The sequence below is a fragment of the Staurois parvus genome, unplaced genomic scaffold (genome assembly GCF_062004578.1).
Source record: "Staurois parvus isolate SC_StPar_1 unplaced genomic scaffold, SC_StPar_1.0 ptg000708l, whole genome shotgun sequence".
NCBI classification, from domain to species: domain Eukaryota; kingdom Metazoa; phylum Chordata; class Amphibia; order Anura; family Ranidae; genus Staurois; species Staurois parvus.
The window spans coordinates 227,077-243,695 of record NW_028318504.1 but is presented as its reverse complement, the minus strand read 5'-3'; the positions used below and the strand labels follow the sequence as shown (position 1 = coordinate 243,695).

Sequence of the window (16,619 nt, the reverse complement as noted above, 5' to 3'; positions counted from 1 at the left end):
TTTCACCATTCATCAACCTTTCCTACCCACCCCTTCTTTTCAGACAGTTATACTCTTCTTCCTCTACACTATGTCATCAAATGCATCTCTGACTAAAAGCTGCCATTTCATTAACACCCCTCCGCTCAGCAATACCCCCCCTTGTATAGAGACCGCATAGCCTTCCTTTACTCCTTGCCTCCTATAGCTCTATATATCCTCCAGTCACACCCTTCAATCATTCCTAAACAGAGCCCACCACATCCCTGTATAGTCCAACCTCTCCCCCCTTCAACATCACATCACTGTACAGTCACCCCCTGTTCTAGTCACCCCCCCCTTCTCTTCTACACTCCAATCCCCCACCTTTTACAGCTTACATCTCCTCCATACTCCCCTCCCCCATTCTCCCACTGTAGATGACCACTGCCTCCAGAGCAGTCTATATACAATGCTATCATACCCTTCCTCCTCCTCCCTCTACCCCAACTGATAACCATTGCCTCCATAGTCTGGATATACAATCCCATCATACTCTCCCCCCCTCCCCCCCCATAGATGACCATAGCATTCTGTATATACAATCCCATCATACTCTCCCCCCCCCCATTGATGACCACTGCCTCCATAGTCTGTATATACAATCCCATCATACTCCCCCCCCCATAGATGACCATAGCATTCTGTATATACAATCCCATCATACTCCCTCCCCTATAGAGGACCATAGCATTCTGTATATACAATCCCATCATACTCCCTCCCCTCCCCCCCTATAGATGGCCACTGCCTCCACAGTCTGTGTCATGGTGTGCCTTCACCACCCCCCCCTGTCCCCATCCTACACAGACTCAGAAGCCAGGCTGTGCAGGATGGGGGGAGGGGACCCCTGCGGAGAGGATCACAGCTCATCCTGCAATCTAGGTGGAGGAGCTGTGACCCCCCGCCAGGAGAACCCAGCGGCAGGCCGCCAAGGTGTCTCCATGCGCCCTGGCAGGCACGAGGCATTCCCGCACACACTGCGCCCACCGGAGACAAAGGCCACGCTCCCTCAGCGTGGCCCGAGTCAAGGGGGGCATGCCTCGTTGCCCTGCTGGGCCGGCCGTTGCAACCCAGAAGCATCCCACACGCCTTTTAAAAGCCCAGTGCGAGACCAGGCTCTCTCTCTCGCTCTCTTCCTCCTGTGCTGTCCGGCCGCTCTCTCCCTCGGCCCGCTGCCACCGCTGTCGTGGGAGGTCCCGGTGGGGACCGGCCTCCGCGGCCATCCCCGCTGAGCGCTCTGCATAAGCCCCCCTCCTCAAAGGTCAGACCCCGCAGCCCAAGTCCCGTTGAGTCCCCGTGAGCCCGATGTCCCTAGAAAGATGGGTGGGAGCTGTGCTGAGGCCAGACTCCACAGCTAAAGTCCTGTTGAGTCCCCGTGAGCCTGATGTCATCCCTAGCACGCTGTGTTGAGGCCAGACTCCACAGCCCAAGTCCCGTTGAGTCCCAGTATTTATTTTATTTATTGAAGGTACTTATATAGCGCTGTCAATTTACGCAGCGCTTTACACACACACACCAGTCCCTAACCCTCAAGGAGCCTACAATCTAAGGTCCCTAACTTACATTTATACATACACATACTAGGGCCAATTTAGACAGGATCCAATTAACCTACCAGCATGTCTTTGGAGTGTGGGAGGAAACCGGAGCACCCGGAGGAAACCCACACAAGTACAGGGAGAACATGCAAACTCTATGCAGGAGGTGCCATGGTCAGGAATCGAACCCATGACCCATTTACTGCAAGGCAAATGTGCTAACCACTAAGCCACTGTGCTGCCCTGTGAGCCTGATGTTGTCCCTAACACGCTGTGTTGAGGCCAGACCCCACAGCCCAAGTCCCGTTGAGTCCCCGTGAGCCCGATGTCCCTAGAAAGCTGGGTGGGAGCTGTGTTGAGGCCAGACTCCACAGCTAAAGTCCTGTTGAGTCCCCGTGAGCCTGATGTCATCCCTAGCACGCTGTGCCAAGGCCAGACTCCACAGCCAAGGTCCCGTTGAGTCCCCGTGAGCCCGCTTACCATGGGTGTCCCTACAAGCCGCATGTCACGGAGTGCCATGAATTGTCCTGATTGAGTATCTTTCATAGTTCAATAAAGCTTTGTGTGTTCCCCATCTTCTTTGCGTGTTCTGTCCTACCTACGCTTCCGTCACAGTCTCTATATACAATCCCATCATACTCCCTCCCCCCCCCCATAGCTGACCATAGCATTCTGTATATACAGTGGGGCAAAAAAGTATTTAGTCAGCCACCAATTGTGCAAGTTCTCCCACTTACAAAGATGAGAGAGGCCTGTAATTGGCATCATAGGTAGACCTCAACTATGAGAGACAAAATGAGAAAAAATATCCAGACAATCACATTGGCTGATTTGGAAAGAATTTATTTGCAAATTTTGGTGGAAAATAAGTATTTGGTCAATATGAAAAGTTCATCTCAATACTTTGTTATATATCCTTTGTTGGCAATGACAGAGGTCAAACGTTTCCTGTAAGTCTTCACAAGGTTGGCACACACTGTTGCTGGTACGTTGGCCCATCCTCCATGCAGATCTCCTCTAGAGCAGTGATGTTTTGGGGCTGTCGCTGGGAAACAAGGACTTTCAACTCCCTCCAAAGGTTTTCTATGAGGTTGAGATCTGGAGACTGGCTAGGCCACTCCAGGACCTTGAAATGCTTCTTACGAAGCCACTCCTTCGTTGCCCGGGCGGTATGTTTGGGATCATTGTCATGTTGGAAGACCCAGCCACGTTTCATCTTCAATGCCCTTGCTGATGGAAGGAGGTTTGCACTCAAAATCTCACGATACATGGCCCCATTCATTCTGTCCTGTACATGGATCAGTCGTCCTGGTCCCTTTGCGGAGAAACAGCCCCAAAGCATGATGTTGCCACCCCCATGCTTCACAGTAGGTATGGTGTTCTTTGGATGCAACTCAGCATTCTCTCTCCTCCAAACACGACGAGTTGTGTTTCTACCAAACAGTTCTATTTTGGTTTCATCTGACCATATGACATTCTCCCAATCCTCTTCTGGATCATCCAAATGCTCTCTAGCAAACTTCAGACGGGCCCGGACATGTACTGGCTTAAGCAGGGGGACACGTCTGGCACTGCAGGATCTGAGTTCCTGGCGGCGTAGTGTGTTACTGATGGTAGCCTTTGTTACGTTGGTCCCAGCTCTCTGCAGGTCATTCACTAGGTCCCCCCGTGTGGTCCAGGGATTTTTGCTCACCGTTCTTGTGATTAATTTGACCCCATGGGGTGAGATCTTGCGTGGAGCCCCAGATCGAGGGAGATTATCAGTGGTCTTGTATGTCTGCCATTTTCTAATTATTGCTCCCACAGTTGATTTGTTCACACCAAGCTGCTTGCCTACTGCAGATTCAGTCTTCCCAGCCTGGTGCAGGTCTACAATTTTGTTTCTGGTGTCCTTTGACAGCTCTTTGGTCTTCACCATAGTGGAGTTTGGAGTGTGACCGTTTGAGGTTGTGGACAGGTGTCTTTTATACTGATAACAAGTTCAAACAGGTGCCATTGATACAGGTAATGAGTGCAGGACAGAGGAGCCTCTTAAAGAAGAAGGTACAGGTCTTTGAGAGCCAGAAATCTTGCTTGTTTGTAGGTGACCAAATACTTATTTTCCACCAGAATTTGCAAATAAATTCTTTCCAGATCAGCCAATGTGATTGTCTGGATTTTTTTTCTCATTTTGTCTCTCATAGTTGAGGTCTACCTATGATGCCAATTACAGGCCTCTCTCATCTTTTTAAGTGGGAGAACTTGCACAATTGGTGGCTGACTAAATACTTTTTTGCCCCACTGTACAATCCCATCATACCCCCCCCCCCCTATAGATGGCGACTGCCTCCATAGTCTGTATATACAATCCCATCATACTCTCTCCCCTCCCCCCCAGAGATGACCATAGCATTCTGTATATACAATCCCATCATACTCCCTCCCCTCCCCCCCAGAGATGACCATAGCATTCTGTATATACAATCCCATCATACTCTCTCCCCTCCCCCCTATAGATGACCATAGCATTCTGTATATACAATCCCATCATACTCCCTCCCCCCCCCATAGATGACCACTGCCTCCATAATCTGTATATACAATAACATCACACCCCCTATAGATTACTTTAGGATTCTGTATATACAATCCCACCATGCCCTTCCTCCCCCTTCCCAATAGAGGGGCATCCAAGCAGATCCTAGCAGTCTCATACCCTTCCTCCCCTCCTTATAGATGATCACAGCATTCATTATGTACAATACGGTCATACCCTCCCCCTCCCCATAGATGACTATAGCATTCATTATGTACAATACGGTCATACCCTCCCCCTCCCCATAGATGACCATAGCATTCTGTATATACAAGACTACAATATTAATATACAGAACGATTATACCCTTCCCCCAGCCCTATAGATGACAATACCAGTCTGTATATACATTCCCATCACACCCCCCCCTCCCTATAGAACACACAGCTTCCATACCAGTCTGTATATACATTCCCATCACACCCCCCCCCCTCCCTATAGAACACACAGCTTCCATACCAGTCTGTATATACATTCCCATCACACCCCCCCTCTCTATAGAACACACTGCTTCCATACCAGTCTGTATATACATTCCCATCACACCCCCCCCCCCCCAAAGAACACACTGCTTCCATACCAGTCTGTATATACATTCCCATCACACCCCCCCCCCCTCCCAAAGAACACACTGCTTCCATACCAGTCTGTATATACATTCCCATCACACCCCCCCCCCTCCCAAAGAACACACTGCTTCCATACCAGTCTGTATATACATTCCCATCACACCCCCCCCCCCCCTATAGAACACACTGCTTCCATACCAGTCTGTATATACATTCCCATCACACCCCCCCCCATAGAACACACTGCTTCCATACCAGTCTGTATATACATTCCCATCACACCCCCCCCCCCCCATAGAGCACACTGCTTCCATACCAGTCTGTATACATAATCTCTTGTCCATCCCCCCCCCCCTCTTCCTATACATCATTGCTGCCTCTATCGCAGTCCATATATATACAATCATAGAGGTTGGTTTACTAAAAGTAGATAAGCCGTTCACTTTTCTCTAGTGAACGAGGTGAAGGTCAGCTGACATCCATCATCCAATCATTGGCAGCAAAAATACCTTAAATTGTATTTTCCTTGCACATGATTGGGTATTCTTTGCACAATGAATTGTCATCACATTAAGTGAAGGGAAAATTCCTTTCCAGAGTGATCAGTTTGTCGTTAGTAAATCTCCCCCATAATCTCTCCTGCTCGCCTCTCTTCCTATACATCCCAGCTGCCTCCATAGCAGTCCATACAAAGACGATCTCCTCCTTCTGACTCCTTGTAGTGTATACCTAGAGCCACAACCCCGCTGTCATCAATACTGTATCCAGAACCCGGCCACCCTGGTCCTCCCCCTACATTCACTCCTCCATAGCCGTACAAACAACAAAGCCCCCCCCCCACCCCCATATAACAACATGTCTGCCTCTCAGTGGATCGGAAGACAAGAACCAGCATGCCTTGCAAATTGTTGGTGGTGGAGCTTTCAGGGATGGATCCTCTGGACAGGCACACTGGGATTTGTAGTGTTCAGACTCTAGCTAGAGCTTCTTGGGCTTACAGTTAACCAGAAAGCTGTGTCATATGATGCTGGGATTTGTAGTTCCTCAGCAGTACGTTGGGGACATTTTGGAATGTGTAATTTCTCATCCTCTGGTCACCAGGCAGAAATTCTACCCATTCCCATCCGCTGCACCCGAGTGGTGATGAGGGTCATATCCCAGAGGTGCTTACAGGGCCCCATCCTCAGCGCCCGGGCCAATCGCAGCCCCACATCCTCCTCAGCCGGCCAATCGCAGCCCCACGCCTTCAGCGCTCGGGCCAATCGCAGCCCCACGCCTTCAGCGCTCGGGCCAATCGCAGCCCCACATCCTCCTCAGCCGGCCAATCCCAGGACCACATCCTCCTCAGCCGGCCAATCCCAGCCCCACATCCTCCTCAGCCGGCCAATCCCAGCCCCACATCCTCCTCAGCCGGCCAATCCAAGGCCCCACATCCTCCTCAGCCGGCCAATCCCCGGACCACAATCCTCCTCAGCCGGCCAATCCCCGATCCTCCTCAGCCGGCCAATCCCCGGACCACAATCCTCCTCAGCCGGCCAATCCCAGGACCACAATCCTCCTCAGCCGGCCAATCCCAGGACCACAATCCTCCTCAGCCGGCCAATCCCAGGACCACAATCCTCCTCAGCCGGCCAATCCCAGGACCACAATCCTCCTCAGCCGGCCAATCCCAGGACCACAATCCTCCTCAGCCGGCCAATCCCAGGACCACAATCCTCCTCAGCCGGCCAATCCCAGGACCACAATCCTCCTCAGCCGGCCAATCCCAGGACCACAATCCTCCTCAGCCGGCCAATCCCAGGACCACAATCCTCCTCAGCCGGCCAATCCCAGGACCACAATCCTCCTCAGCCGGCCAATCCCCGGACCACAATCCTCCTCAGCCGGCCAATCCCCGGACCACAATCCTCCTCAGCCGGCCAATCCCCGGACCACAATCCTCCTCAGCCGGCCAATCCCCGGACCACAATCCTCCTCAGCCGGCCAATCCCAGGACCACAATCCTCCTCAGCCGGCCAATCCCAGGACCACAATCCTCCTCAGCCGGCCAATCCCAGGACCACAATCCTCCTCAGCCGGCCAATCCCAGGACCACAATCCTCCTCAGCCGGCCAATCCCAGGACCACAATCCTCCTCAGCCGGCCAATCCCAGGACCACAATCCTCCTCAGCCGGCCAATCCCAGGACCACAATCCTCCTCAGCCGGCCAATCCCAGGACCACAATCCTCCTCAGCCGGCCAATCCCAGGACCACAATCCTCCTCAGCCGGCCAATCCCAGGACCACAATCCTCCTCAGCCGGCCAATCCCAGGACCACAATCCTCCTCAGCCGGCCAATCCCAGGACCACAATCCTCCTCAGCCGGCCAATCCCAGGACCACAATCCTCCTCAGCCGGCCAATCCCAGGACCACAATCCTCCTCAGCCGGCCAATCCCAGGACCACAATCCTCCTCAGCCGGCCAATCCCAGGACCACATCCTCCTCAGCCGGCCAATCCCAGGACCACATCCTCCTCAGCCGGCCAATCCCAGGACCACATCCTCATCATCCAGCCAATCCCAGGACCACATCCTCATCATCCCGCCAATCCCAGGACCACATCCTCATCATCCCGCCAATCTCAGGACCACATCCTCATCATGCTGCTCCTGTCTCTGTGGTTACCCAGACAAGGCATGCTGGACCTGGAATAAATCAGGCTCAGGTCTCCCCAACATCATACAAGGGGGCTTCTAGAGACTGCCTGCTGGGAGTTCCTCAGCTGTCCCACTGGGTACTACAATGCCTTATTATATGGATAGACTGAGATTGTAATTAACCATTGGGATCACCACATATAGCTGGGACTTCTAGTCCCCAACCTCAGGAAGGCATGCTGGGACCTGCAGTTCTCCGGGGCGCAAGCCATCCAGGTAATGCAGGCCACGCTGGGACCTGCAGTTCTCCGGGGGGCAGGACACGCTGGGACCTGCAGTTCTCCGGGGGGCAGGACACGCTGGGACCTGCAGTTCTCTGGGGGGCAGGACACGCTGGGACCTGCAGTTCTCCGGGGGGCAGGACACGCTGGGACCTGCAGTTCTCCGGGGGGCAGGACACGCTGGGACCTGCAGTTCTCCGGGGGGCAGGACACGCTGGGACCTGCAGTTCTCCGGGGGGCAGGACACGCTGGGACCTGCAGTTCTCCGGGGGGCAGGACACGCTGGGACCTGCAGTTCTCCGGGGCGCAGGACATTCTGACATATCCTAAGGAATAATGCTGAGACTTGCATTATCCTGCATACTGGGACTTGTAGTTCCCCTCAGAAAAAGCCTGTCACCTGTAGTCCCCCGGAGCCCCTCCCATCTCGCTTCTCCCTCCCTCCTCAGCTGTCACTCACGCGGCCTGTTTTTCCTCAGCGAGTCCTGCCGCTGCCTCCTTCCCCGGGCCGCTCCCGCCAGTGCCTCTGACGAGCTGATCCTCCGCCGTGTAGCGGGTTCCCGTCCTCCGCCATCCGCCCCCTCCTCCTCTCCGGGAGCCCGCGGGCCGTTCTGCGCCATGACACCGCCACCAGCAGCCCCCTCACGCTTCTACCGCGCCTGCGCCAGCCATGGTGGAGTAAGGAAGGGGGGGAGGCCGGCCTAGCCAATCAGATCTCAGGCAGCGAGTGAGTGAAGAGAGCTCCGCCCAATCCGCGCTGGTCCGGGGGTGGGTGGGGGCAGTGCGGTGAGTGACAGCCACTCGGTTTCCATGGAAACGGGAGAGGATGTCAGCGCAGCCTCTGCTGGGAGCTGAGCGGCTATTTCTGGAAGCATTCACTGACATCCTCATTGTTACCAGGGAAAACAGAGAGCCAGCCTGCATCTCAGCACTGAGCTCCAGTCACATCACACCCTGAGCTCTGCCCACACCAGGACACATACACATCATTTATAGTATGCCTTCCCTTCTAGCAGCTCACAGGCTCTGTAATACTGATGGCAGAGCTGGAGTTAATATAGCTGGCCTTTCACACAGTTGCGCCGCTTTAGCACATGCGCGTTACGCTGCACATTAATGTATATTGCATTGGGTCGCTCATTATTTGGGCTTCTTAAAGCACCAAAAATGGTAGATGTACCCTTTAATGTAACGCAGCGCAATACAACGCATAGTACCGCGTGCTGGTGTGACAAGGGCCATCACATTATATCCATGGGTGTACCACAGCACAGTGTGTGAACCAACCCTCAGCCATAGGCAGGGCAGAATATTAACATTTCAAGCAGAACTAAGGCCGGAATTGTCTCCTTGGGGACTTTTCCCATCACTTCCTGTCTCATCGCCTAAACAGGAAGTGAGAGGATTTCCCTGGTAGTCACCAGCTGGAAGATTTCCCCTCTATCAGTGTCGGGACAAAGTCATCCAGTGCACAGGGTCAAGGTGGTGAATTGCGCCCCCCACCAGGATGAGTCCCCAGTAGAGTCCCCCTTTACATCAGGTGTCCCTATCAGAGTCCTCCTTTACATCATGTGTCTTCAGTAGAGTCCTTCTTTACATCAGGTGTCCCTATCAGAGTCCTCCTTTACATCATGTGTCCTCAGTAGAGTCCTCCTTTACATCAGGTGTCCCCAATACAGTCCCCTTTACATCAGGTGTTCCCAGTAGAGTACCTCTTTACATCAGGTGTCCCTATCAGAGTCCCCCTTTACATCAGGTGTTCCCAGTAGAGTGCCTCTTTACATCAGGTGTTCCCAATAAAGTACCTCTTTACATCAGGGGTCCCCTGTAGCATCCCCCTTTACATTGGGTGTTCCCAGTAGAGCCCCCCTTTACATCAGGTGTTCCCAGTAGAGTCCCCCTTTACATCAGGTGTTCCCAGTAGAGTCCCTCTTTACATGAGGTGTTCCCAATAAAGTAACTCTTTACATCAGGGGTCCCCTGTAGAGTCCCCCTTTATTTTGGGTGTTCCCAATAGAGTCCCAATTTACATCAGGTGTTCCCAATGAGTGACAGCCACTCGGCATGTAAAGGAGATTCCTCCTTTACATCAGGTGTTCCTAACAGAGTCCCAAATTACATCAGGTGTTCCCAGCAGAGTCCCCCTTTACAGTAGGTGTCTCCAAGAGAGTCTCCTTTTACATCGAGTGTTCACAATAGAGTCCCTATTTACATCAGGTGTCCCCAGTAGCATCCCCCTTTACATCAAATGTCCCTATCAGAGTCCTCCTGTACATCAGGTACCCTCAGTAGAGTCCCCCCTTACACCAGGTGTCGCCAGTAGAGTTCCCTTTTACATCATGTGTCCCCAATAGAGTCCCCCTTTACTTCAGTTGCCCCCAGTCTAGTCCCCCTTTACATCAGTTGTCCTCAATAGAGCCCCCCCCCTTACACCAGGTGTCCCCAAGAGTCCCCCTTTACATCAGTTGTCCTCAATAGAGTCCCCCTTTACATCAGATGTCCTTATCTCAGGTGTCTTCAGCAGAGTCTCCCTCCACATCAGGTGTTCCCAATAGAGTCCCTGTTTACATCAGGTGTCCCCAGTAGAGTCTCCGTATACATCAGGTGTCCCCAGTAGAGTCCCGTATACATCAGGTGTCCCCAGTAGAGTCCCCGTTGACATCAGGTGAACCCAGTAGAGTCCCCGTATACATCAGGTGTCCCCAGTAGAGTCCCCGTATACATCAGGTATCCCCAGTAGAGTCCCCGTTGACATCAGGTGTCCCCAGTAGAATCCCCTTTATATCAGGTTGTTGCCCCCCCCCCCCCCCTTGTACTGGCACATCCATACTCACTGTAATGAAGACAGTGTCTCCTTCCTCTCTTCATACACATGACAGGGGGAAAGTGGAAGAAGGACACAGTCTGCCCTCTTTCCTCAGCAGCATGGCTCTGAGATGGAGGCCAGTTCTCTGTCTCAGCTGTTTTCTGCCCCAAGTAGGTTGGAAGAAGGAGAAAGTCAAATCTTCCCTCCAGCAGCAGCTATTGCCTGCTCCTTCTAACAGGAGTGACACTGCAGACACTCCTGTCAGTGAGGAATAGGAACAGTGGCCAACTTGATAGCACCCCTCCTCAACACAGCGCCTGGGGCAGATGCCCTCTCGCCCCCCTTTGTTCCATCCCTGTCCTCTATTGCTATTCTGGTGACCACTCACAATTTAGGACTCTCTTTCACCAGGACAATGAGAGAGGGTGAATCTTCCTAATGGTGACACTGACCCCTGACAAGTGTTCTAATCCATCTCCACTCTAAAAGTTCGAGAGATAGTTCACCTTTCCCAAAAAACTGTCAATGCAGATGTAAGCAGGAGCCTCCAAGAAGGTTCGGAGGTGTCTGAAGTTTTCTTCTACGTTCCTGCTCTGAGGTTACAGTATGTGTCAAAGCTATTTGTTACAATGTAGATTTGTTGCAGTGTGTCCTTAGGTTGGCCTGCTGACCTGTTGGTTTCTGAGAAGGTAGGAACACTGCTGCTTACATTTTCCTGATCTTTTCAGGAGGTTACCACCATCCTACAGGTCGTACCTTATAAATAGGAGCTCATTAGTGCCCAGAGAGGGTCAAGTGAGGGTGGCTTGGGGAAAGACTGCCAAAATGCAGCAATAAATGGTGTTGGTCTGAACCATCCCTTGGGGGGAGCCTAGTTTTTATTTTTATTTATTACAGGTACTTGTATAGCGCCATCAATTTACAAAGTGCTTTACATATATATTGTATATTCAAATCAGTCCCTAACCCTCAAGGGGTGTACAATCTAAGGTCCCTAACTCACATTCATACATACACATACTAGGGCCAAAAACATTCACATCAGTCTCTAACCCTCAAGGGGTGTACAATCTAAGGTCACTAACTTACTTTCATATACAAGAGCCAATTTAGACAGTATCCAATTAACCTGTCAGCATGTCTTTGGAGTGTGGGAGGAAACCGGAGTACCCAGAGGAAACCCGTGCAGACAAAGGGTGAACATGCAAATTCCAGGCAGGTGGTGCCATGGTTGGGATTTGAACCAACAACCCTAGTGCTGCCAGGCAGAAGTGCTAATCATTTAGCTGCTGTGCTGGCCAGCTGGGGTTCTTAGTGGGGTCTGGAGCTTGTGGATGTATATACACTTGTGCTACCTTAAGACTTAACCCGGTTATGGATTATTGCTACCTACAGTGAGGAACAGAATATTTGAATACCCTGCAATTTTGCAAGTTCTCCCACTTAGAAATCATGGAGGGGTCTGAAATTCACATTGTAGGTGCATTCCCACTCTGAGAGAAATTAAAAAAAAATTCAGGAAATCACATTGTATGATTTTTAAAGAATGTATTTGTCTTGCACTGCTGAACATAAGTATTTGAACACCTGAGAAAATCAGTGTTAATATTTGGTACAGAAGCCTTTGTTTGCAATTACAGAGGTCAGATGTTTCCTGTAGTTCTTGACCAGGTTTGCACTGCAACAGGGATTTTGGCCCACTCCTCCACACAGATCTCCTCTAGATCTGTCAGGTTTCGGGGCTGTCGCTGAGCAACATGGAGTTTCAGCTCCCTCCAAAGATGTTCTATTGGATTTAGGTCTGGAGACTGGCTAGGCCACTCCAGAACCTTGATATGCTTCTTACGGAGCCACTGCTTGGTTATCCTGGCTGTGTGCTTTGCGTCGTTGTCATGTTGGAAGACCCAGCCATGACCCATCTTCAATGCTCTGACTGAGGGACGGAGGTTGTTGCTCAAAATCTCACAATAAATGGCCCCATTCATCCTCTCCTTAATACAGTGCAGTCGTCCTGTCCCCTTTGCAGAAAAGCACCCCCAAAGCATGATGTTACCACCCCCATGCTTCACAGTAGGGATGGTGTTCTTGGGATGCAACTCATCTTTCTTTTTCCTCCAAACACGACGAGTGAAGTTTAGACCAAAAAGTTCTACTTTGGTCTCATCTGACCACATGACTTTCTCCCATGCCTCCTCTGGATCATCCAGATGGTCATTGGCAAACTTCAGACGAGCATGATCTGTGCATGCGCGAGCGGACCACGATGACGTGGCAGCATTACACTGCGCACGTGCGCGGGATCAGTCTCGCGCATGTGCAATAGAGTCTAAATGACGTGAAAAGCGTCTATCTCAATCAGAATGCCACACACTATATATAGAAGTCATTCAGAAGAGGCACACTCCCTTTGAAAATGTGCAATAGACACGAAACGCGTTAGAGAGATGGTACCTCACATGCAGACCTAGTCCACATGGTCCACACGTCTGAGTGGTGGCCATTTTGGACTTCCCGGAATTTTTTGGAATTTCATTATGTAAGTGTACTACTTGTTTTAATATACCTTTTTGAATAAAAGTCACTACACTATCGGACACCTCTCTTTTGGATTTATTTACGAGCCCCTAAGGTGATTCCTGATACACGAGAGTACATCATATCCCCCTGGAGTTTGATGGCAGAAGGTGATTCGTGATATGTGGGAGTGGTACATATCCCCTTGGTGGCTGGCGACGGTACACCTGGAGACGACACAGAGGATCCGGAGGTTGCTGTACTGATGACCACGCGTTTGGCAGTGTCTCTGATCCAGTGACCAGGAGTAGGTCATTTTACTCCAACACGCTATACTTTGCGCTATCTGGTTAGTGCAATCAACAGCCACACTATATACCACAGATGTCACGGATTTCCCATGTCACTTGGATATATCCATTGATTTATTGACTTTGGCACCTTTGTCACTTTATGCACCTTGATCTGATTTATGGTACTGCAGCATAATTTATATGATTGGTTTCTATACCAATTTATCCATTTCAGCTGTGTTTTATCTTACATTTGATTGTATTGCTATTGTCTTATTTTGTTTTAGCGTTGCATACTTTATGTTTTAGCTTTTTATCAGGAGGCTGTTTGAGGTTTGCCTTTTATGCTAGCGGCTACATTACTTTCACCATTTGCATCCAGCGCTCGTTCTACCCCCACTTTTTTCTTTTATATACCAGGGCCTGGACATGTGATGACTTGAGCAGGGAACCTTCCGTGCAATGCATGATTTGAAACCATGACGGCGTAGTGTTCTACCGACAGTGACCTTTGAAACTGTGGTCCCAGCTCTCTTTATGTCATTGACCAGCTCCTCCCTTGTAGTTCTGGGCTGATTCCTCACCTTTCTTATCATCAGTGATACCCCATGAGGTGAGATCTTGCATGGAGCCCCAGTCTGAGGGAGACTGACAGTCGTCTTTAGCCTCTTCCATTTTCTAACAATTGCTCCAACAGTTGATCTATTTTCATCAAGCTGCTTGGCAATTGCCCCGTAGCCCTTTCCAGCCTTGTGGAGGTCCACAATTTTGTCTCTGGTGTCTTTGACAGCTCTTTGGTCTTGCCCATGGTAGAAGTTGGCGTCTGACTGACTGTGGGGTGGACAGGTGTCTTTAAAGAGCTCAGACAGGCACAGTAACAGGTCTTTGAGAGCCAGAATTCTTGCTGTTTCTTAGGTGTTCAAATATTTATGTTCAGCAGTGCAAGACAAATAAATTCTTTAAAAATCATACAATGTGATTTCCTGAATTTTTTTTTTAATTCTGTCTCTCAGAGTGGGAATGCACCTACAATGTGAATTTCAGACCCCTCCATGATTTATAAGTGGGAGAACTTGCAAAATCACAGGGTGTTCAAATACTTCCGTTCCTCACTGTATGTTGTGGATTTACTGCCTATATGGACTTTTGCCTTGAGAGGAACCCTTTTATGGATTTAGTCAGGGCTTTTTTTCTTAGAGAATAGGGGCAGGTACCCCCCCCCTTCTGAGTCACCCATTGTATCCTTTCCCTACCCACCTCCAAGCACTGTCCCTTGGTTCCACCCCTACCCACCTCCCATTAGAGAATATAAAACCAAATATCATTTTGTATCATTGATAAGTAATTTGTAAGGAAATCGTTGATAACAAAGAAAGCAGTAAAACAGATCCCCTGCAGCCAGCAGCAATAGACCCCCAGCAACAATAGACCCCAGCAACAGCCCAGCCCCCAGCAACAATAGATCCACCACAGCAACAATAGATCTCTCAGCAGCCAACATGAATAGAACCACCAGCAGCTAACTACAATAGACCACTCCCTCAACAGTAGATTCCCCCCAGAAAAAAAAGATCCCCCACCAGGAACAAAAGACCACCCGAAACAATAAATCCCCTCAGTGACCATAGATCCCACAGCAGCCAGCATCAACAGACCCTTTGGCACACCCCAGCACTCCCTGCCATTATATACAGTACATTCAGTGTTAGAGGTGCCAGAACTGTGTTCATCTGTGTTCCCACTGAAAAAAAGCCCTGGATTTAGCTATCTGCTTTAGGTATAACTACCTCATGGGTCACTCTTCAGGGGTACTAGAGAACTTTGCACAGGAAAGAGTGTGGAAGATGTCTTTGAGAACTGTCTGTTTGTTGCCTTTAACTACCTCAGTAAAAGATCTTTATGATTCACCCAAATTGCCTGGTCTGAATTCTTTAAGGGGCATGTATGGTGTTTAAAAGAACAGGGCTTAGACCTGGGGACTGGAGAAAGTTAGAGAAGATACAGAACAGAGTCTGTCCAGAGGAGGCTATATTGCCTTTGCTAAGGACTACCATACTTGTGTCACTTGTAAAGCAACCAACCAGTCAGGAGACGGGTGACATGGCAGAGGTGACAGATACTCTGGTAGTGAAGGGGTGTTATGCTTGGCCCCTTCACTAGCGACTGGTTCCTTACATACTGGGACCAACTTCATGGCACAGAGTACCTATGGACCCAGCCTGGAGTCACAAAGGGAGATGTGGTGGAGCCCTGGGAGGAGAACATGTGTAGTTATGGAGAAGTTAATTTCCTGTGTCCAACAGCAACATACAGGTCATGTCACTGGGAGTGAGGTGACAGGACTGCTGAGTTGGTAAGAGACGCCTAGCTGTTACTGCTCACCTCCACCATCACAGGAGCGAGCTCTCAAACACTGAGCTCAAAGCTACTGCATCAGGGAAGAAAGTGCATGTGGGGGGGGGGTTTGAATCACAGAGCTCATTCCTGTGATGGAGGGGGTGAACAGTAATGGCTAGACTTCTCTTAGCAACATCCTTAGCAATGTCCTATAAGCTTTTCCAGTTAGGCTTTATGAAGTATGTAAGTGGCCTTCACCTATAGCAAGGGCAGTTATCAACTTTAGTCAAAGCTGCAGTTTATTTTTATCCACAAATGCCCCTTATCTGTTTAGTTTTTTGGTAAAGGTGAACTGACCCTTTAGGACTGTTCATTCATTTGAATGAGATTTTTAACCCCTTCGGGCTGGCGCCTCCCGACCCTTTAAGGGGTTTCTGACTCTGGAAGGTGGGGCAGGGTTTAGGTTCATGTAACTGCTGTGATTGGCTGTCACAGCGGTCACATGATTAGAAAAGTCCCCATCGCAAGGAGAGATCGGGACCTTTCCTTGGGACACCAACACATGTGCTGGGAGTACGCAGGGCACGCACTCTCACCATGTTTGTTTACAAATGGTACGCAAATATGTGGCCGCTTGGCAGCAAGGCCCAGCCACTAAGAGGCCAAATATTTTGAGTACGCTCAGCATGAAGAGGTTAAAGCATCAAAAAAAAGGTGCATTACCACAATAGATGACACTTGCCAAAGTGTGTTAGTCCATATGCACATAGCACCAGAGATATGCACTTTACCAAAATAAAATTTCAAATAGAACTAAGGCAAACTTTTTTCATTTTCGATAGAGTTAGGGAGGATTGTATCCCCTCAGTCTTATGTTTCTATCTGTGTCCCATTGGGGAGACTTCCCATCCTATAGGCACAACAGGAAGTGAGAATAAATCTGTACAAAGTGGAGAAATCCCTGGTTGTCACCAGAACTAGTGTCCCCATTGGAACCCTTTTGCTTGAGGTGATTGCAGCCGTATTAGTGCATTTGCGACAGAAA

The 16,619-nt window shown here is 50.1% G+C and overlaps 1 protein-coding gene across 2 annotated transcripts in view; it reads right to left on the bottom strand.

Annotated features, from left to right (window-relative positions):
- PANK2 (pantothenate kinase 2) overlaps window positions 1-8,272 on the bottom strand; it is a 56,248-nt gene extending 47,976 nt beyond the window's left edge. The window contains exon 1 of one of the 2 annotated variants that reach the window (XM_089653350.1): window positions 8,085-8,272. In XM_089653350.1, the coding sequence (XP_089509476.1) occupies window positions 8,085-8,244 (160 nt within the window). In that variant the 5' untranslated portion in view covers window positions 8,245-8,272. The remainder of the gene's footprint in view (window positions 1-8,084) is intronic. The other variant, XM_089653351.1, reaches the window with a different exon arrangement.
- Between the last annotated feature and the right edge of the window lie 8,347 nt (window positions 8,273-16,619).